The sequence below is a fragment of the Arvicola amphibius genome, chromosome 3 (genome assembly GCF_903992535.2).
Source record: "Arvicola amphibius chromosome 3, mArvAmp1.2, whole genome shotgun sequence".
Classification (NCBI taxonomy): domain Eukaryota; kingdom Metazoa; phylum Chordata; class Mammalia; order Rodentia; family Cricetidae; genus Arvicola; species Arvicola amphibius.
This window is the reverse complement of record NC_052049.1, coordinates 51,083,401-51,106,670: the sequence shown is the minus strand read 5'-3', so window position 1 is coordinate 51,106,670 and position 23,270 is coordinate 51,083,401. Positions and strand designations below refer to the sequence as shown.

General features: G+C 37.1%; 1 protein-coding gene across 3 annotated transcripts in view; it reads left to right on the top strand.

The window, feature by feature from the left end:
• The window catches only part of Cert1 (ceramide transporter 1), a 109,990-nt gene that overhangs the window by 16,769 nt on the left and 69,951 nt on the right, over positions 1 to 23,270 (top strand). For all 3 annotated transcript variants that reach the window (XM_038323069.1, XM_038323070.1, XM_038323068.1), the window contains exon 3: positions 22,981 to 23,097. In XM_038323069.1, coding sequence (XP_038178997.1) covers positions 22,981 to 23,097 — 117 coding nt within the window. The remainder of the gene's footprint in view (positions 1 to 22,980; positions 23,098 to 23,270) is intronic.

Here is a 23,270-nt window from a genome sequence, read left to right as displayed (position 1 = left end):
GTAATCGAATAAACAATAAAGTCAATTCTGTGTCATCTGGTATAAATTTGTCAGTTTCATTATGCAAAACAATTCTTTCTGCATATTGCGAATCTGTAACTATGTGGAAAAGTTCTTTAAAATCCCTTAGTACCATGAGAATAACATATAATTCTGCCTTTTGGGCAGAATCATAAGGACTTTGATCCACTTAAATTTTTCTGATTTGTAACTTGCCTTTTCTGATTTATTTGTATAAATTTTGTGATTTGTAACTTGCCTTTTCTGATTTATTTATATCAGTATAGAATGTAGAGGCTCCAGTTATTGGTGTGTCCTGTACAATGTGAGAAAAGATTCATTTAGTTCTCTTTATAAGTTGAATTCTCTTGCTTTTGGGATATTTGTTAATTTCTTCAAAAAAATTACTACAAGCTCTTCGTCAGGGTTCACTTTTCCCCATAATTTGTCAATTTCATAATTATTAAAAAATACTATAATTTCTGCTATGTCTATTCTTGCTAATTGATGAAGTTCAATTTTCCTTTTAGAATTAACTCAGAGACCTTTTCCACATTTTTAAAATTTTTTCATTTGGTTTGTGTGGTAAAAAGATCCATTCTAACTGGGTGGTGGCGCACACCTTTAATCTCAGCACTAGGGAGACAGAGGCAGATGGATCTCTGTGAGTTCAAGACCAGCCTGGTCTACAAGAGCTAGGTATAGAATAGGCTCCAAAGCTACAGAGAAACCCTGTCTCAGGGGATAAAAAAGATCCATTCTAAGATAATATCGTCCCTCTGCATTAAAATTCCTGTAGGGGAATGTTTGTAGGGTAATATATCAGACTGCAGTTAAGATTTGGACTACCCTTCAGTTCTGTAGGTCACTTGGAGGCTGGTTGGCCCTGGGTTCTCCTAAAGTGTCTGTGGTAATGTGAGCACTAGCTGATCTAAGTGCCTTGTCCTCACCATGCTTTATCATTAGAGACACGAAGTTTGTACCAAGGGATCCTTTCTCCCTGCAAAATACCATGACACTGACTGATTTGACTCAAAGCAGTTTTCATCTTAACTGGTTTTTCTGTGTTCATGGGCTGTGCTCTCTGGATTGATGCCATCAGTGTTTTGATAGAGTCATTGGAAGTGCACACAAAACATCTCACTTAAAAAATAACTAAATTTATTTTTAACCATTGTAGCAAAATGGAGTTGTGGATTTGAGTATAACTCCTTCATAGTCTTACTTGTTCGGGCACTATTTTCCCACTACAGATTGACTAGGCCTTCCTAGAGGGCTAAAGGTAGTGGATTGTGGTTGTACCATTTTCTCAGAACTTTCAAAACTGTAAGCTGATATGTGAGTCAGCAAGTGAAGTCTTGCCTCATACCACTATAGTAGGGATGTGGCTTTTGTGACTCTCTTGATCCTTAAAACATTTCTCTCCAGAGCTGACATAGAAAAAAGACAGTGTTTGGATAAGATCACAAGCAGATGACATAGGGCTGGCCATTCTGGTTTCTTTATGGTGAATAGAGATCATGTTTTAAATCTTCCCCTCTCCTTTTTTTTTTTTTTTTTTTTTTTTTTTTTTTTTTTTTTTTTTTTTTTTTTTTTTTTTTTGCTAGAGTTTATATAGCTGAATTTTTCTTTTCTTTTTTCCTGCTTGCCATCCTGTTGTGGTGTTGAAACTAAACCCATGGAGAACTTAACCCTTTTTAAAATTTTTATCTTGTTGCCTACCCAGTTCTGTGCCAAAGAAACAACTAACTCCTCCAATGTTTCACGTATTCTCTATTGTTGCTGGAGCAGGGAGATGTATTGATCAGTCCCAGTGTCTTTCAGTGAGAATTATTCCCTTCTCCCCAGGACCTGACAGAAACCTTTTATCTGAATTTAGCACCAGTAGTTGAATGCATGTGAGTGTGCTTATGCAAGTATTAAGCAGTTATAGTTGCCCTTTGTTCTGACTTAATGGTGATTTGACTCTGTACAGTTACTTGTGTCATAATAATAAGTTTGCTCCTAAGTGTGACTTTATCAAATGTGTGAATAAGTAAAGATTGGTACAGGAAAAAAAAAAGATTTGAATCCACACAGTTCACATGTGCCTTCTGTAATTTCTCTGCAATCAAAGCCAATTCTCTCCCAGCTTTAGCTGATAACTCCCTGGGACTATTTAAGTCCTTGTCACCATCTAAGGTTGTTTTTTTGCTTGTTTTTCGAGACAGAGTTTCTCTGTGGCTTTGGAGCCTGTCCTGGAACTAGCTCTTGTAGACCAGGCTGGCCTTGAACTCACAGAGATCCGTCTGCCTCTGCCTCCCTAGTGCTGGGATTAAAGGTGTGCACCACCACTGCACGGCCTAAGGTTTTAAATTAATCAGTTGATAAGGTTTTATCTCAATAGTGGGTCATAGATGGGAAATTTTTCCTAGCACTCTTTGAAAGACATTGAGAGTCTATAGTTGATCCCTTCTAATTTGCACATTTTAGCATCTAATCTTTTCTAAATTTATTTTATAGCTTAAATAATTAATAGACTCTACTTTGTATTTTTTGAGAAGCAATTTGTAATCCCTAATAAGGCAAAACTTTCTACTTCAAATATTTTTTCTAAAGTTTCTAGATTTGAATCAGGTAGCAAAATGTTGTCCATGTAATGGTAAGCAATAGATTCAGGAGATTGCTTACATGTTGTTTCCAGTGGCTGACTGACAAAATATTGGCACAGATTGGGGCTATTTAACAATCCCTGTGGAGAATCTTCCATTGATATCTCTTGGAAGGCTGAGAATTATTATAAGTAGGCACTGTGTTTCTCTGTCCTTTTAAAAATCAAGATGGCGCCCAAAGCGAAGAAGGAAGCTCCTGCCCCTCCCAAAGCGGAAGCTAAAGCGAAGGCCTTGAAAGCCAAGAAGGCAGTGCTGAAAGGCGTCCACAGCCACAAAAAGAAGAAGATTCGCACATCGCCCACCTTTAGGCGGCCCAAGACCCTGTGGCTACGAAGGCAGCCTAAATACCCCCAGAAGAGCGTGCCCAGGAGGAACAAGCTGGACCACTATGCCATAATCAAATTTCCCCTGACCACCGAGTCAGCCATGAAGAAGATAGAAGACAACAACACACTTGTGTTCATTGTGGACGTCAAGGCCAACAAGCACCAGATCAAAAAGGCTATGAAGAAACTCTACGACATCGATGTGGCCAAAGTCAACACCCTCATAAGGCCTGACGGAGAGAAGAAGGAAGAAGGCGTATGTCCGGTTGGCTCCTGATTATGATGCTCTGGATGTTGCCAACAAAATTGGAATCATCTAAACTGAGTCCTGCCGGCTAATTCTAAATATACACTTTTTCAACATTAAAAAAAAAATCACACAGAGAGTCTACATTAGGCTATAAACTGATTGGCCCATTAGCTCAGGCTTCTTATTAGCTCTTATCACTTATATTAATCCATTATTATCTATGTTAGTCACATGGCTCAGTACCTTTTTCAGTGGGGCAGGACACATCTTGCTTCTTCCATGGTCTGGGCAGGGATGCGGGAGAATGGGTTTCCTCCTTCCCAGAATCCTCCTGTTCTCCTTGCCCTGCCTGTACTTCCTGTCTGGTTGTCCCATCTATACTTCCTGCCTGGCTACTCATCAATTAGCATTTATTTAAAACATAATTGACAGAATACAGAATTGTCCCATACCACTTCCCCCTCTTTTTTTTTTAAAGAAAGGAAAATATCCATAGTCCATTTTTTGGGAGTGTGGGCATAGTATTCTAGGCTACTTCCTGCTGGTTGGGGGCACTAATAATCTTATGGGGACCTAAAGAAAATTTAGAATTATGATCAAGTCCTAACTGGCATATCCTGTGAGTCTTGGTCATCTCAGGCAGCAGTCTTGAATCCATTCTGGATTCAAGATGTAGATCTCAGACATCTGGTCCTTGTGCTCCTTCTGGAGATTTCTCAGGTGGTCTTCCTTGTTCAAACCTGATTTTTCTTAACTCAGAATGAATCCACAGCCTCTCATTTCCCGTGGAAACAAAAGCAAAATCTCTTCTCCAAAGTAACATACCTTTTGACTTCAATTTTGAAGTCAAGGTATTTTCAAAATACCTATCTTGGATTAATTCAGCAGCACTTATAAGCAAATATCTTTTAGTAGCTGTTGCTCCTTCCTCAGCATTCAAACAATTCAAAAGAGAGCATAATAACATACAGTATCAAGATTCTCTCTGTATTTTTCATCTTTACATGGCTTTATTTTAACCTCTATTTCTTTTATTTTTACTTTTAACTTTTGGCTTTTTGAGACAGGTTCTCTGTGTATCATTGGCTGTCCTGGAACTTCCTCTGTAGACCAGGCTATCCTTGAACTCACAGAGATCCATCTGTCTCTGCCTCCCCAGTGCTGGGATTAAAGGTGTGTGCTACCACACCTTGAAGTCACAGAGTTCAGTCTACCTCTGTCTCCCAAGTGTTGGGATTAAAGGTGTGTACCACCACACCCAGCTACTTTCTTTTTTATTTTAAGGACTTTAACCTTATTTTTTTTTCAAGCCTGCACATATTTTTAACATACTGTAAACCATTTAGAGGTTATCTTCATCTCTGAATCTCTCTTTACTGTATATCTCTTTTTCTGACCACATGAATCTTTAATTTACCAAGCAGTATGGGTAGGGTTAAAGCCGTGGCTTTGATGGCTGGATCCAGCCCATTCCTTAGCTTTCCATCCTCATGGCAGAGCTACCGGCCAGAGCCTTGTTTATTGCCGTAACTCTATTGCGTTTTAAGATTCCTATCAGAAAGCAAGCTGCAGCAGTGTGCTTACAAACCACACTCAAATGCTCTGTAGTCGGACCGCCTGCCTGAAAGAGTTTGCCTTGGCAGGACAGCTAAGAAAGCCGGCATTTTAAAACAGCATGGCTTTTTTTCCTGCTATGACTGAAAACCAAAAAGCAAGCGGTCAGCATTTCATCAACACTGTTTTGTGGCTGGACCTCTTAAAAGAGCTGCAAGGTTTTGTATAGCTAAAACTGAGTCAGAAAGCCTCTCTTAAATGAGAGCGCTTGCTTGCCTCTGCAAGCAGAGCAGACCTGAGAAATTGCTGCTACCAAGAAACCATTTTGTTCTAGAATCACTTCCCAAACTCTCAGGCTTTATGTGGATACAGTTGTCCAGGCCCAACATGGGGTACCAGATGAAGGCGTAAATCACAAAACAATCCCACACCAGTTTGGAATTATGGTTAAGAAAAGGGTTATTTATTTAAAGGGAAAAACTTACAGATCACTGTCCTAGACAACAGCCCTCTGCACAACCAGGAAAGGAGTCTAGTAGCTGGAAGCGGAGCTGAAAGCAAGAGAGCAAGCGCATGGCTACCACTGCTTTTTAAAGCAAAAGAAAGCATGCCCAAGTAGGCTGGTATCTTAAAGGCTATTGGCTGAAGGAGTGGAAGGAGCTCCCGCAGCAAAAGTCAGTCTTGGTAAGAAATCCATAAAGGCTTCTTTGGGCCATGTATAACTTTAACAAAAGACTCAATTTTCTTTTCTATTTCTTCGGTTCTGTCCCAAGCATTTAAAGTTGCTGTGTGGCATAAATCCAAGGTGTGGTCATCATATACAGCTTGCCTTTCTATAGTAACATAATCTCCTTTTCTAGGGATTTGATCTTGGGAGATTTCCCTCCCTCTAGCTTTATTCCTTTGTTCAATAATCCTAGCCTCTTCTCTGAACCAGGCTCTAAAACACCTGTAACCAATTTCATCCAGTCTTTAGGGATAAAACTATGACAAACTGACCACAAGTTTAACATTTGCTTCACAGAAGGGGAATGCGTGCCGTGGAGACTGTTGCTGCCTTGAATTTCCTTAAACCTAACATTGGCACAGGAGTCCAGTTAGGTGTAACAGAGTCTCTGCCATTTGGCTTTTCCTGTAAGGTTACTGGATATATCTAGCTTGGTTGTTTGAAAACCTTAGCCATTCCTCTCTATTCTTATAATGAAAGGTTGAAATTGGTTCTCCATTAATGTCCATTGTCTGGATTTCAATGTCTCTGTGATCTATTTTATTAGATTGTTCTAAGGTCTGTAGCTTAGCAGTCAGATTAACCAACTTTTTAGCAGTAAGACAAAAATGTTAAAGCTGATAATGTTTATAATTGTCATTACATAAATCCCATCTCAATTAGATGTCCTCTCTTTTAATCATTCTATTTTCAAAGTGTCTAGCATATTATACAGAGACTCAAATCCCTCCATTGTAATGGTTTTTCTCATTTTTTAATGTGGGGAAAATAATTGTCTCTTTCAACTAATTTCTCCCTTTAAGAATTCACAATTGTCTTACCAAATCTACCAACAATGTTGGTGAATATGTGAGACTTATTGCTGCTCCGTAGAACAGTAAAAGTCTGACTGTATTTCAAGGCAACTAACTAGTTTGGCAGCAGCCTGAGAAGAGGGCTCAGGGAAAACCCTCAACCCATGGTAGAGAGAGAGAGAGAGAGAGAGAGAGAGAGAGAGAGAGAGAGAGAGAGAGAGAGAGAGAAGAGAGGGGGGGACAAGAGAGGGGGGGAGAAGGGGAGGAGAGAGAGTGAGAGAGAGAAAAAAAGAGAAGAGAACTGGTTGTCAGCAAAAGCATGTGTGGCGGATGGCTTCCAGTCTAGGGCCAATGAGTCCTGTGGCATTTGGAGCTCAGGTGCTTCTGGAGTTTGGGTGGCATCTGGAGACTGTCTAGGAAGTCTACAACATGAATATCCCGAACTCTTTCATAGGCTTGGGCAAAAAAGAAAAAAAAAAGCCCCTTGTTCAGATCCAGTGGGAGGCCCACTCTGGCCTCTGCCGGTGGCTAAAAGGCCACTGGCAAATGACATTTTCATGAATTCAAACCCCAAATGTTGGATGCCAATTGTAACACAATTAATAAAAACCCAGAGACATACTGAGGTTCAACACGAAGAACAGAAAAACAAAGCAGCCAAGCCACTGCAGAGTTCTTAACCTCTATGAAATCTTCAAACTGAAAAGAGAGTGAGTTCCTCTCTCATCCTACCTTATATTCCTCTCTAGTGCTGGGTTTAAAAGTGTGCACCACCACCACCTGGCCTCTATGGCTAACTAGTGTGGCTGTTGTGATTAACGGTGTATGCTTGTATGACTGAGTAGTGTGGCTATTTTGCATTCTGGTCTTCAGCCAAGCTTTATTAATTAAAATATAAATAAAATAACACTGTGTGTGTGTTTGCATGTGTGTGTGTGTGTGTGTGTGTGTTATGCACATAGATGCGAAGGCGCCTGTGTGAATACATGCTCGTCCATAGCAAGAGGTTCAATATCCTCTGCACCTATAGTCTGATGTCTTAGTTAGGGTTACCATTGCTGTGATGAAACCCCGTGACCAGAGAGAGCAACTTGGAAATGAAAAAGTTTATTAGACTTATGCCTCCTCGCCACTGGTTATCAATGAAGTTAGTCAGAATAGGAACTCAGATAGGGCAGGAGTCTGGAAATAGGAGGAAGCCATGGAGTAGTGCTGCTTACTGGCTTGCTTGGCCTACTTTCTTATAGAACCACGTACCACTTGCCCAGGTTTGGCACCACTCACAATGGGCTGGGCCCTCCTTCATCAATCACTATTTAAGAAATATGCTTGCCTACAGCCTGATCTTATGGAGTAATTTTCTCAATTGAAGGTCTCTCCTATCTGATGACGCTAGGTTTTGTCAAGCCATCATTAAACTAGTCAGCACACTTGGAGACAGACTGTCACTGAACCAGAAGCCCAACGATTTGGCTAGGCTACCTAGTCAGTGAGCTTCAGGGACCCACCTATTTTCACTTATAGGTAGATGTCTGGCTTTATTTAGGGTCTGGGAAGCTGAGGTTTACATACTTGGCTTTACTTGGGATCTGGGAAGCTGAGGTCCTCAAATCTGCACAGCAGGCTCTTTACCAGCACACCTGCCTCACCACCTACTCTGCACAAAAAGCTGTTAGCTGTGCTGTTAACTTCATTCTGAGTGAGCAATAGTTGTAAAATGTTCAGACTAAAGGAAAATGTTAATTAAAATGATTGTTCAGAGTAAATGAACAGAGTATCTCCTCTACCAACCTTCTTTCTGGTGGCACCTTGACATTCTTTACTGTCTTTGTTCATTCAGTTCCTCATTATCTGGAATACCTTTCCCCTCTCCAGTCTCCTCCTAAGCCATAACTTTTCAGTTGAACCACACTAAGTAGTCTGCTCACTCTCTCTCTGTGTGTGTGTGTGTGTGTGTGTGTGTGCATGCGTGCGTGCATGTGCATTTTTAATATAGGATTTAAAAAAAACAGATGGTTATTATGTGCTTAACAGTGTGCTAGATATTTTACAAATTGCTAAGTAAAAGGTAAAAAAATGATTATTTTTATGGGCATGTAGATACTATTATTATTAAATAAAAACATTTTAGTACTTAATTTTGTGTATGAGCTTCTGGATAGCTGAAAATAATTGTTTCCAGATTTTTTTATCTATAAAATTTCTGTGTAAAATATCACCTTGAACATTACTTGTAGACAGATAATGCCAGATTACAATATAATTACATTTTAATATAGTAAGACTCCTACAGGCTTCTTTCCCACTGCTATAGGGACTTGTGAGCAAAATTAGTCATGACGTGTCTCTGAAATAGAAGGAACACTACTAAAGGGAGAGTTGGAAACTTTACCAGAAAGACTATATTCATTCATCATCAAAATATATCCCAAACAAAGTTACCAGGTAAATCGTAGTATAATTAAGGTGAAATTTTTGAACTATAATCCTCTTTAAGGGCCAGAGAACAATAGAAAGAGATTGATTTTGTTAAGATGGTAAATGTAATTTAAAGAGATAGCTTTCTAATTATAAACTTTTTTAGAACCAAAAAATAAATAGATTCCTTTGGACAGGATCTGTAAGACTACAAAAATAAGATGCAAAAAACCTAGTAGTCTATATTTCCAGTAGAATTAAGCATACTCATTGAGGATATGGAAATTAGTAAGGACTGGAAAACAGCCGACAAAATGATAGTAAGGTAAGGATAATAAAATTATTAGTAGAAATGGAAGACAGATAAAGAAGGAATAATAGTCCTGTTCTTAGACTCTTTGAAGGAAAAAAAATATAGTTCAGGAAAACTTTGAAGGACTTACTTTGAAAGGACTTGCTAGATAGCTTGGAGAAATTACCCCAGCACTATCTGTGTCTTGTTGAAGGTGTGGTCTTTGCATAGACGTCAGAGAGCAATCCAACCTGAACAGAAACCATAAGTTGAAACCATAAGTTCAAGTTGATTATTTAATGTCCTAGTGACAGAAAAGTAATTCACTCAACAAAGTGAACTCAGAGGCCTATGCTAACAAAACGATTAGATTTGAAAGTGAAAATTCCTATGACCGTCAGCCATAAGGGGCAAATATAAAAGCAAAAGAAGTAAAACAGTCTTAAAACTCATTTGGAAGCACAAAAGATCTCAAAGCGAAAGCAATCCTGAGAAACAAAATAAAATAGTTGGCTGTATTATCATACCTGGTTCATGTTATATTACAGAGCCATAGTAACAAAACCACAACATGATATTGGCACACACAAATAAAACAACGTAGATCAATAGAACAGAATAAAAAAAGATTCAGACATAAACCCATACAGCTACAGCCCCCTGGTGTTTAACAAAGATATCAAAAGTACTCACTAGAGGAAAAACAGCTCCCATTATAATAAATGACGCCGTGAGAGCTGTTTATATAGGAAATTAGATCTGCACAAAGTTGACTACATACGACCAAAGACCTTAGCATAAGACCTGAAACTCATAGAGTGTGCAGATGAGAAAGTAAACCACTTGAAAATTGTTGAATAGGATTCCAGTCATTCAAAAGTGACAGTTTGTGGAGTTAAAAGGCTCTCTCACAGCGAATGAAGCAGTTAACCACGTGATCAGACAGCCTACAGGCTAGAAGAAGGATGTACAGAATGCTGTACATGTAACAGTATTTATATCTAGAACAGAGAACTTGAAGAGGAGAAAAATACTCTAATCCCCTCCAAAAAAGGCTAAAATCAGGCTTCTCCAGACAAACAAATGACTAGTAAGTATTTTATGTCCAACATCCTTATCTATTAGGGAAATGCTGAATAAATAAAATCACTCATTTATCTCATCCCAGAGTAGCTATTGGAAGAAAACAATAAGAAACACGCAGGTGAGGGTATAGGGAAAGGAGAGCCATTATTCACCGTTGGTAGGAATGAAAACTGCTGTGGCCACTATGGAAATCAGTGTTTAAGCTTCTCAAAAAGCCAAAAACTGAATTTCCATATTGGGAATGACCCAGCTACACCACTTTTGGTTTGCTAATATGTTCAAAGACTCCATTTCCTATAGAGACACTTACTTATTAATGTTTACTGCTATTTTATTCATAAAAGCAAGAAAATGAAATCAACTTATGTGTCTGTCAGTAAAGGAATAAGTAATGAAAATGTACATATACAGAATGAAACTTTATTTAACTGTAAAGGAAAATGAAATAGGAAATTTGCAGAAATTTTAATGGAACTGGAAAATTTTACATAGCATTAATCGAGACTCAGAAGGATGAACATTACATGGCGTGTCTCATGTGCAGCTCTTAATTTGTGATTTTTATAAAAGAAATTTATTTCTGTAGGATTATGTGTAGAAAACAGAAAACTAGAAAGTGGGGGGACCCCTGAGAAATGGAATTCTGGGAGGAAGGCTAATGGAACACATGGACTATGAGAGTAGAAAGGAAATACTGGGGACAGAAGGGTTTAATCAGTAACAAATGGCAGGGTCTTGGGGGAGGTAATCAAAACTAAGTATTATGAAAATACCACAAAGAAACCTGCTACTTTGTAAACTAATTTAAATTTTTAAAAAATAGTAAGTATTAAATATGGATTTGAGAGACAGTGCAAACCTGGCTGCTCATCTGGAGCACCTGAATTTAGTTTTCATCACCCACAAGTATCTCACACCTCTGAAACTCCAGTTCCAACTCATCTGATGTCCTCTTGTAACTCTGTGGACATCAGGCACACAGAACACTCATACATAAGACTGGAAAAAAGTCAAGTAATCATTTTTGAATAATAAATAATTTAAAGTTAAGTTGCTTTTTATATTTTAGAAAACTAGTTTGGAAAGAATTTGTTTTAGAGTTGGGTGGTGGTGCCGCACACCTTTAATCCCGGCACTCAGAAGGCAGAGGCAGGCGGATCTCTGTGAGTTTGAGCCCAGCCTGGTTTACAAGAAGTTAGTTCCAGGGCAGTTACGGTTATTACATGGAGAAACCCTGTCTCAAAAAAACCAAAGTAAATGAATAAGAGGAATGGAGGGAGGGGGAGAGAGAGAGAGAAAAAAAAAATTTGTTTTAGAGATTTAATGTCATCAAAATATCTGTGATCAAGTAATTGTTAGCAAATTAGTTTTGACAAGTTCTTTATTATCACACTAGCCTTATTGTTGCAAAGCTTATCTTAAGAACTCTTCAATCATATTTTTAATGTAACCTTTACTGATGGTAATATAAGGGGTGTCATATCTGACCACAATGCCTAGCATTTTGCTTCAAGTTGAGTAATAGTAGCCAAAACTGTTATATTTCATTCACGGATTTGATTTTAAGAAGTAGCAGATCTTATTTAAAATTACTTAGCAAAGTGGTTGATGCTGAATAGTTATTTTTGGCCAACAAAAGTGTTAGGCAAAATAAAGCATATCAAAGATGTGTATTTATATTAATTTCCTTGCTAAAATTTTTTTCATAAGAAGACATGTTTTGATATAGCGGATTACTGTTTATGGGTGTTTTTTTTTTACTTGAATAGGTAAACATAGACCACTGTCCTTAAATGTGATAAGTTCCACTCACATAATTTGCAAACATGATAGAACAAGTACAGTGCATTTTTAACTTTGAAATGAAATTTCATATTTTATTATTAATATAGGTAGAAATTTAAGTCAATATTGTAAAAAGTATCTGTGACCCTTTCACCAATCACAATCTTATCGCATGGCATTTCACATACGGCAGTTATCTCTTTTTATTAGCCACTATATATTAACATATTCATATAGAATACTGTATATATTGCATCTTGTTAAAACTTTTTTTGTTAGAAGTTTTAGATAATAGTGTTCTTTATAATCTTACATGTTTAGTTTTATACTTTGAGAACACTGATCTGAAAAGGAGCCTGAAGATTTCATCAGATTTGCACTGGTGTGTATGAACCCTTATATCACAAAGGACTGTCTAGGGCAGCGGTTCTCGCCTTCCTAAAGCTGCGACACGTTAATACAGTTCTCATGTTTTGGTGACCCCCAGCCATAAAGTTATTTTCATTGCTGCTTCATAACTGTAATTTTGCTACCAAAGTAGTTGTGACCTACAGGTTGAGAACCGATGGTTTAGAATATTTATGTAGCCCTAGAACTTTGTTTTATTTGAAACTATTAGCGTCTTCAAGTAATTTAAGATGGTAGAGTTGCTCTCTGAATTTTATAAGTAAATTGTCAGGGCCAGTAATGAAAAAAGAGGTTGCTGTCTCTCCTTCCAGCTCCAGGCTTCCTTCCCTATGCTGGCAGGTCTTAATCTTTTGACCACTGTCTTTCTCTGAAATCTCATCTTTACCAGGCTTCCTCTCAGGATAACATTCCTTGTCATGCTATTTTTTATCAAGCATCCTGTTAGGTTTGCTCTTTACTGCCACAAGATTTCTATTTATGTTTTTCTTTCTGTATTTATTCATTCCATTTCGTCCTTCTGCTCTTCATTCAGGTATTACTTTGTTGAAAACCTTCTCCAGATTCCCTCACAGGTTATGTCTGTTTTTCTCTGCTTATTTTGATTGACAAATAATTTTGTACATTTTTGTGGGGTATATTATAGTAATTTGTTGCGTGTTTAAAATATGTAACAACCAAATCAAGGTAATTAATATTTCTCTTTCTTTACCATTAATTTTTAATGTGTTAGGATTTGATAGTTTTTTTCTTGCTATTTGAAATGTATCATAGATTGTTTTAACTGCTACCTTAATATGCTATTTTCACCTCTCTGTTTTGGTGCCCCTTAACCTTTCCATCATTCCCTTGCCATTTTTTGTCTCTAATGACTACCTTTTCTTTCCCCTCTTGCTTTTACATGTGAGAGCATAATTATATATGTTTATTATACTCTTTATTTATTTAGACTTCCTTTTTAATAAAGTTTTTCAACATTGTTTCCTTTCTTTTGTTTTTTTTAAATCATTGCCATCATTTTATGTTTGAAGCTCAGAACTTTCCTCATTGTTGTACCTTAAGTGTCTTAAATAATGGTTGGTAAATCATAGGTGTTTTTAAATATGTGGTCAGTTGGTTGGTTTCACAGATGCATAAGTGAGTGAAAGACTTAGATTATGATGGTCAAGTCATTTTTTTTCTATTAGTTTCCATGTGTGAGAAAAAACATGGTGCCCTGTTTTGCCTGGTGTCGCAAGCTAGCTGGTTTAATATCCTCACGGGATATTTGTCTGATGTTTCTGACTTTTAGATTCATGCTATTCATCTTGACAATATTAAAGTTTTATAGTGTCCTCAGGATGTCACATCAGAGACACAGATTTGTCTTCCTCCTATTTGTGACTTTAATGTTCTCATGCAGCCAGAGAGCCAAGGGTTTGTCCAGATCTACTGTGTGGTCAGTCACTCTTTCTCTTTGAGAGTAGAATGTAAGCAAAATGATTATTTCCAACTCTGCACATTCCCTCTACATTTATCAGCCAGGATCCCCTTTTTTTTAATTCTTCCTTGTGGCCTATTTAAAAGTATGACTTACCTATTCCTACTATTTTCTATATGTTAATAGCCACTACTGTATAGATTTTGATGAGAAATTGTCTTAGATTTGACTATTAGAAGCCTTTCTACACTTAGTCCATGGTGCCTTTTTATGCCTCCATAACTGGTATACATTTATTTCTTATGTCCTAGAGACTGAACTAAGAACTTTATACATGCTTGATAATCACTATACCACTGGCCCATAACCCTACCCCCACCCCTTTTCCTTTTCTTTAACACTTTTTTTCCTACTTAGTTTCTTTTAGGCTCAAGGTTTGTTTCCCAGGGTCCTTTTTTTTTCTTGCCTCAGTACCAGTGGCTTTAGAAGAGAATGGAGGATATAGATTGGGGTATGGGTGGGAACTTTCAAATTCAGGAAGACTGTCTTCCTTTTTCTGTTGTACATTCTTAACTTCTTCTGATGAACGTTACTTTAAGGGGTTCCTTTAGTTTAGCATATCCAAGTGAAAAATCGTTAGTCTTTTCCTACAAGAAAATATATCTTCTATATTCCCAGAAATGGTATCATGGTATACAAATTGTTTACTACATTAATATTTTTCTTTCCTTTCTTCTTTCTTTTTTTTTCTCTTACTTTTAAGTAGTTCTTTACACTGTTAGAGCTGATTCTTTTTATATCCTTTCATGGTCTTCTGCACAAATAAATGTGCCTTTTTGCCCATCAGCCCATTCTGGCTTCACCTCCAGTGCACTGCTTAGTTTCCCCCAATTGCCTGGAACTTACTAATATGCTCACTTGTGTTCCATTATCTACTTACTGTCTTCTTACCTCTTCCTTTCTTCTCATTTTAAGTGGATTTTGGTAAATAGAAGTGAGAATAATTCAATCTGCTTATTTATCCACAAATTTTACGTGATTTTTGAAAGTTTTCTTTGTGTGTATGGTGTCTTAGTTGTGGTGTTGTGCACTGTGTGTATGCCTGGTCTTCACCAGTGATCACCTCTTCAGCCCCTGATAAAATCATTGTGAGTGAGTCAGTCATTGCAGGAAAGGTTTGAGGTATTGTCTGTTTAGGAAACTTAGAACTAAAATAGGGTGACCCTGAATATTCTGCTTCATTGTATTGAATAAAATATTTTTCTCTGCGGTTTTTGGTTGTAATATACCCAATAATGACACTGGACAAGACATCAGTTGTGCTTCTAAGGAAAAGGTGTTACTATTGTAAAACTGAGAATCAAAAGACTTCATTATCTGCCCCCGCCAGCATTGTTTAGGAAAGGTAATGATCTATAATCCTTAATAGGTTTAGTATAGTTGGTAGACTGTCATCTTGATCACTTAATTGTCTTTACTCTCATTCTTTATTTTCAAGTGGGATGTGTCTTGGCAGAGGTTTTATTAGAGGTAGAGTTCACCATTGTAGATGGCAACGGAGGACTCACTTGAGTGGAGACCTTTGGGAAGCAGCAGAGGTAGACAGTGTCTATATTTGGAAGGCAGTGTTCTGGAAAGAGCAAATAAAAAGGCTTGTGAAGTGGGTCAGAGAGTTATAGGACTCAATAAAAGAATGACATGATCTTTCTTTTAATACTCATTCTGTTAGGTATACTAAATATATGTGATTATATGGGTAGTGAATATACAGTGAAGAAGGCAAAATCAAGATTTCTGTTAAGTTTGAGTAACGTCGAGATACAATTTTCTGAACTCTTGTGTTAAAACTTGTAATCAGGTGAACACTGTCTCTGTGTATCCATTTAATACACATACAACTATAAAAATGAGTACCAAATATCTAAAATAAATTTAATTTTTCTACATGTGTTAGTGTTTTTTTTTTTTTTTTTTTTTTTTTTTTTTTTTTTTTTTTTTTTTTTGGTTTTTTCGAGACAGGGTTTCTCTGTGGCTTTGGAGCCTGTCCTGGAACTAGCTCTTGTAGACCAGGCTGGTCTCGAACTCACAGAGATCCGCCTGCCTCTGCCTCCCGAGTGCTGGGATTAAAGGCGTGCGCCACCACCGCCCGGCTGTGTTAGTGTTTTTAAGATATATTTTTAATCTTCATAGATGGATTTAAGTAGATGATTTAGATAATGAGTGTACTGTTTTAAGGAAGGCTAAAGTAAGAGGTTTTTTTTTTTAAAAAAAAACAAAAAACTGATTCTATTTTTCCATTGAAAAAATTACTGTTTTTAAGTGTGTACATATAGATGTTTTATATTTATATATAAATGTTTGAATGCTTTCACTGAGCCATAAATCATTTAAAATGCCTTTTCCAATTGTATACACAAAATATGTTTTATCATATTTAATCCTTTCAGTAAGATGAGCATATTACTATCCTTTTCATTGATAGAGAATTGAGAATTTATGTAACTTATCTAAAATTAACAGACCTTAATCTTAGAAGGCTAGAAATTAACATGTCAGGGGAAAGTGTGCATGAATATTAACTAACTGTTCTAAGAAAGCCTGAGTTAAAACTTGGTAATTGGTAAAAGAAAACTAGCTTACCACATATAGTTCATGTGTTCAGTTTAGGTGTATTTCATGGTAATCATGCCAGCACTTGGGAGGCTGAGACAGTAGGACTACCATTAGTTCAAGGCCAGCGTGGCCTAAAGTGTGAGCCCCTAGCTCAGAGGAAAAATAAAAAAGAAAACCATCCAGCAGTAGGTTCCAAAGAGAAGCATAGATTTATGAAAAAGCCGATCTTTGGCAAGTTTAGGGAAAAGTGATGATACCCAGCTAACACCCTATCATTTGATTTTGTGATACATTGCTGGCTGAAGAGAACCACAATACCCCTGTTACCAAAATAATGATGATGATGATGATGATGATGATGATAACAATTAATAATAATAATAATAAAAACCCACCCACCGAAAATCTTGGTGTTTTAAGTAAGTTTATAATTTTGTGTTGGGATGCGTTCATAGTTCTCCTTGGGTCACCTCACTTTGTGAAAGCCTCCTCAGAGCCAGTTGGTGGGAGCCAATGTTTTTTCCTCATACACACAGGTTTTTTTTTTAATGTGTTAGACTTAAGACCCAAGTGAACAGGGTTCAAGTGTTTAAAAGGTAAAGTAGAAAACAATTACGTTTGGTGCTGCTAGCCATTAAAATAAGGTCTTCTAACTTCTTATTTTGATTTATATGATCATTTGATTTTTTTCTGTATAGAATTATTAAAAGGGACAAGTTTACCACAGAATTGAAATATCTATTTTGTTTCTCAATTAAATCTTTTAATTAATAATAGTGCATATTCAAAAATTTCTTAGATGTGTGGTTGGTCGGTCTTAGTCTCTGTATATGCGACACTGACACTGATATCATCTAGTTTCTATATTTGAAGAACATTGTTTTTATTCCCTGGACTGTGGGGTCTTTCCCAAAACCATGGTACCTATGCTAGGCTCTGAATATAGCCAGTTGGCTTTCTTTAACACCTCTGCCCTCGTTGGTGTTACGCTGCACAATGACAGTAATCTTACATATTCTGTGAGAAGTCATGTCAGCTAAATTTAGTCATCTTCAGGTTAGACAAATACCTGGAATCTTTTATTTTTAAGTACATAAGTTTCATCTTGCTTTACTGCGTGAACAGATCTTTCAGCTGATTATACTGTAGATTCTACTCTCAAGTATATTTTCATTTCTCTTTTATTTGATCAAGGTGTAAAGTAAATAATATTGAAAGCTAGTGCCTTTTATTGTAAAAATAAGCTGTCCTCCTTCTGAGAAACTCTGATTGAGTAGAATGTCTCCCACATATAATCTGTAAAGGCTAGATAGTTTTTCTCTCTTAACACACCATATCTCTATGGTTACTTCCCCAAATAGCATATAGGCTTCAGAACTAGCAATTTAGACTGCGTTATGTTGTGTTGTCCTCCATCGTCTCCACGACCACCACACACAGACTTTCCCCCTGCCTCCTCATTATATTTTTAATCCTGGAACACTACTAAATAGAACCAGAGATGGAAGGCTGGAAGATTTAGCTGTCACTAAAATGTCTGCTGTATGTGCAAGAAGACCTGAGTTCGGATCCCTAGTACCTACATAAGCGCCAAGCATGGTGACGCACATCTTCAGTCCCAGTTCTAGGTGAGTGGAGCATGAAGGCAGGAAGACTCCTTGGAGTTTATTGGCTGGATTGATGCAATCCAGGTTCAGCAAGAGACTCTGTCTGTAGACAGACAGACAAGCAGAGGATTGTGACTGATGAAGGAAGATACCAGACAGTTGCCTCTGTTCCCATACACACATGTGCAGGAACACATACATAAACCACACAGAGAAGCAGCAATCATTGAGATTTCTCCAAAATGTGCTGGAATGTTAGCATCTAGTTTCTAGCAGAAGCAGTGCTAGCAATGACTGCTTTGCAAGGCCCAGAAGGTGAACAGCCCTGCCGTACAGATGCCATAGGTAGTGCAGTATCTGCAAGAATTTTTTTCTTAGTTCTGATTCTTTTATTAGCATTGCAAGCTTCCAAATAACTTCTAAATAAATTCCTTATGTAAACAAGGATCAGTTTCTGTTGTCTGTAATTTAGGACACCGATTGATTCATATTGTTTGAATCTAATTGGAATTATTAAACTGCCTTTGTGTTTAGCATAGCAATTTTAATACTTGGTGTTTGTGAAAAAGAGGAAGATGCTAGATTTAGATAATTACAAGTCCTTCATTAGTATTTGCCAAGATATTTTAAAATTGGGCAGAATTTAGATCAAATTTCTGGCAAAAACAAAACAAAATCCAGCTGTCAATCTTCTGACCAGCTAAACCTATGACAGATACCTGGTGCAAACAAGGTTGCTGAAAAGTGAGACTAGAACCCCAAAAATGAACCAGAGAAGAAGAATCTCAGATTTTGAGTCTAAATCTATTCTTCCATCTTCACTTGACTTGAGGACAAGTATGTGTGTGGACCAGATATAAAGCAGCCAAACTGAGATCTCAGTGGTCAAACACAGAAGACAATTACCAACTGGAGTGTCATGGAGTTGCCAGCTAGAACAAATGCAGTCTTTTTGACAGTAATAGGACAAAATTTAGAATTTAATATCTAACATTTACAATGCCAGGATCAGCCGTAAACTTAGCATAAAAATAAGCCTGCGAATTGCTATTGTCTCAAGGGAAATGACCTGAACAAATGCTAGACTCAAGGTGAACTGCCTACTAGAATTATTTGATAAGTATTATTATGTTCAGTGAGGTTTTTAAAAATGCTTTTAATAAATGGAAAACTAGACAGTTTCACTTGATAATTCAGTTGTTAATCTTTACATGTGACTTTTTCCACACTAAAAAATCCCTTTGAAATCCTCTTGTCATGTTCTAGTCTAGACTGTTGGGCTTTTTACATGATTCTGCTGCTGCTATTTCTCTTTTGATGTCCATAAGAAGTCCTTTTGCTTTTTTCTATTTTGCATTATTTTCTTCTTTCTTTTTTTTAAAATGTACATTGGGGTTTTCCCTGCATGTATATCTGTATGAGGATGCCTGATCTGGAACTAGGGTTGCAGACAGTTGTGAACTGCCATGTGGGTGCTGGGAATTGAACCCAGGTCCTTGGAAAGAGAAGCCAGTGGACCTTGTTGGAGGAAGCATGTCCCTGGATTTTCAGAAGTTTAAGCCAGGCCCCATGTCTAACTCTTCCTGCTGCTTGCAGATGTAGTTCTAGATGTAGAACCCTCCTCATCAAGGACCATGTCTGTTTTGTGCCAATATGCTTCCTACTATGACAATAATGAACTAAACCTCTGAATCTATAGGCCAGCCCCAGTTAAATGTTTCCCTATAAGAGTTGCTGTGAGTCAGGTGGTAGTGGCACACACTTTTAATTCTAATACTCGGGAGGCAGAGGCAAGTAGATATGAGTTCGAGGTCAGCCTGATCTACAGAGTGAGTTGTCTACAGGACAACTAAGGCTACATAGAAAAACCCTGTCTCAGAAAACAAACAACAACATTAAAAGAGTTGCTGTAGTCATGGAGTCTCTTCATAGCAATAGAATACTAAGACAATAGCATAGAAATGTATATATAGTCAAGTCTGTTTACCATGCCCACAAGTTTTAGCCTATTTAAGTTATTGCTACTCCAACTGTTTTTGGTTTGTTTTTCTTGTACTATACTAGCTTTACTTTGCTTAACTTTACATTGCAAGTTGCCATAACTTCAAAAAAACTTTTTGTCTTGGGCTAGCAAGATGGCTTGGTATATAAAGGCACTTGCTGTCAAGCCTGATGATGACCTGAGTTTGGGAGAAGTGACTCTTGCAAGTTGTCTCTGACCACAGGTGCTTCATGGTTGTGCATGCCAACATACATCCAAAAAAAAAAAGAAATTTGAAAAAAATTATAAATTAAGTTTTCCTTTCCCTCCTTTAGGGAGGAAAAATGTCTTACCAGCTCTTAAAGTTCTCCACCTTTTGGGCCTTTATCTTTCACTTTCCCCCTAATAATCCTTGTTAGTGCCAAGACCAGAGAGACTCAGATTGGATCTCAGACTGTGAAGGGTGCATCAGAACACATAATAACCAACAGAAATTTTTTGTTAGAATTTTTAAAAACAAAGTTAACACATAGGAAGCAAAGAAGCAGTAATTTCAGTGGAAGTCAGTCAGGGTTTGGGGAGCATCTCTTCGTCCCAGATAGGCAAGCAGAGCACATGCTTGAGACCAAATGAGACCCTGCCTTAAAAAGAGTTTAAATGAAGTCAATCTGTTCTGTTTCTTAGTGTGAAAAGGGTGATGTACAAAATGAAACTTGATTGCCGCTTTGCCATCATCATTTTACTATTTCCAAGCATGCTCTCTTGCCAAATCTATCATTTCTTTTATTCCATGGACCTAGTTTCTCTCATTTTGTTAGTTGGGGTTTACAGTCAGTGTTTATATGTGCCTCCTGTTGCTTAGATTGATAATAGATATGACTTCTGTTTGCTCATGGAAAAGTTTGCTGGAGAAAGCAATGAATTTTGAACTATATATGGATATTTCCTTTTATTTTTTTAAGCTTTACTGAGAATGTTGAATACAATACAAAATGTAAAACGTTTTTAGGAATCATGGCTACAAATAAAATGAAAGTGATAGAGGAATAGAAGTTGAAAAACCACTGTACCAGTTACTGTGGTAGAGTGGTCATTTAATTTCTTTGCTTGGTTCTTCATTATAGTATTGTTTTGTTCTCTCTAAGAAGCTTTCTCAGTAACTCGATTCTGTTAGGTTCTTTGGATATCTGGAGTTTATTCTCTTATGTTAACATCTTTTTAGTTATTCTGTATTTGCATTTACTAAGGTATGTGTTGCCATCTTTCCCCCCTTCTATTTTTCTTTCCTTCCTTTCTTCCTTTCTATTATTCTTTGCTTTGTGCCATATTCCTAACTATGATGACGAGGGAGTAGTAATCCAGGAGATGCTTCACTTGTGTCTTTTGCAACTTAAAACAATAGCTTACTTATTATCTTAAAGAGAAATTGTTTCATAGACTAGAGAATATTGTGGGGTTGTATTGTTTTGGTATATAAATTGAAAAAGAGATTATAGAAAGATATTTAAAAAGAGGGATAAAATAAGCATTAAGCCCTGAAAGTATAATATGTGTGATTCTCTCACCTATTTTGTTGTTATGATATCCAGAGAGAATTCCTTCCCCTGTAAGGGAAGAATGGCTGTAGAAGAGGAAGTTGACTCTGCCCTATCTGATAGAAAAGGTAGTAAATGTGATGCAGTCTTGTCATATTTGAATTCACTCAATGAGGAGGAAACATTTTCTTTATGTATATTGGGTAGATTGGGAATACATGGGACCGACATGAAGACGGGATATCTTTCTGGAGTCTGGTCTTTCCTTCTGTCACATGGGTTCCAGGGATCAAATTCAGGTAGCTAGCCTGTGTGTAAGCACTCTTACCCACTGAGCCATCTCAACAGCCCTCACTTTATGTATTCTCGCCAGCAGTCCAAAACACCAAACCAAGCACTGACCTTTCCATTAATGCTTGCACATTGATGCAAACTTTCCTCTAGCTTTTGTTTATCATTTTTTACTGTTTGCTTTATTTGCTGGTTGGGAACTTTCTTGGCAGTAAGTATTCCTAAATATGTAAAAGTTAATTTTCAATATTTGGAAGAAAACATTAACACTTGTTTCTTAATTTTGAATTTCATTATATAAGCCTGTTAATTATGGGATTTTTAAAAATGTTTTAGTTTCGTAGGCATTTGTTAATTATCCATAATTGGGTTTCATTATGACATTCCATTTATAAGTTATATATATATATATGTATGTATATATATATATATATATATATATATGTTGTTTAGTTTTGTCTTTTGAAACGGTTTCTCTGTAGCTTTGGAGCTTGCCCTAGAATATGCTTTGTAGACCAGGCTGGCCTTGAAATCACATAGATTCACCTGCCTTCGCCTCCTGAGTACTGGAATTAAAGGAGTGTGTCACCACCGCCCAGCTATAATATACTTTTGCATTTCCTTCCATTACCCATCTCATCCTCCTTCCACTTACAGTGATCCTCTTCCCTTTCCCAACAACTAAACTGCTTCTGCTTCCTTGACTTTTGTGTTGTGATCCAGTGAGTTTAAATATGGTTATTTGCTTGAGTATGGGGGAGGGACATGAGCAATACTGAAATGACTTCCCCTCCCCCAGGACCATTAGCTTCCAGTAGCTTCTGCTCTGGGAGTTAGTGTCTCCTGATCCCCTGGAATTCACTTTTGAATAATAAAGTAAGGGGAACAGATAGTAAATGTTTTCTCTAAAACTTACTTAACCTTTTGTAAATTAGGTTTTGGTGATGATATTCTCACTTCTTAAGCTAACTTCAATCATTTGATAAACAATATTATTTCTGTTTTTTAAATGATGTTTATAGATTATGTATCAAATCATTTGTGTGAGTAGTGAATGAAACTTGGATTTTATATATAATTGACAGTTTCTGAGACATTTTGAAATAAGCTATTTGAGTAGAAAAATTAAAAAGTGAAAGGAGTCTCTCAGCATTGAGAGAGTATGCTCACATTTTGTGCTGAAGGGAACTGCACTTGTAAGAATGTAATTAACTTTGCTTTTCACTTTCTTCTTTGTTTCCCCAGCCTCATGATTTTGATGAATGTCGGTTTGATATCAGTGTTAATGATAGTGTTTGGTATCTTCGTGCTCAGGATCCAGATCACAGACAGCAGTGGATAGATGCCATTGAACAGCACAAGGTAATCACCCAAAGATGGGAGGAGAAAGACCACTAACCCAAATCATCATGGCCAAATTAATTAAAGCAAGCCTTTTTATTCATGTACACTGGTGCTTCTACCTAAGATGGGGTTTGAGAGGTCAGCATTGAATGTGAAGAAGACAAGGCTTTTTATAGCTCAGGGGTAAAGGG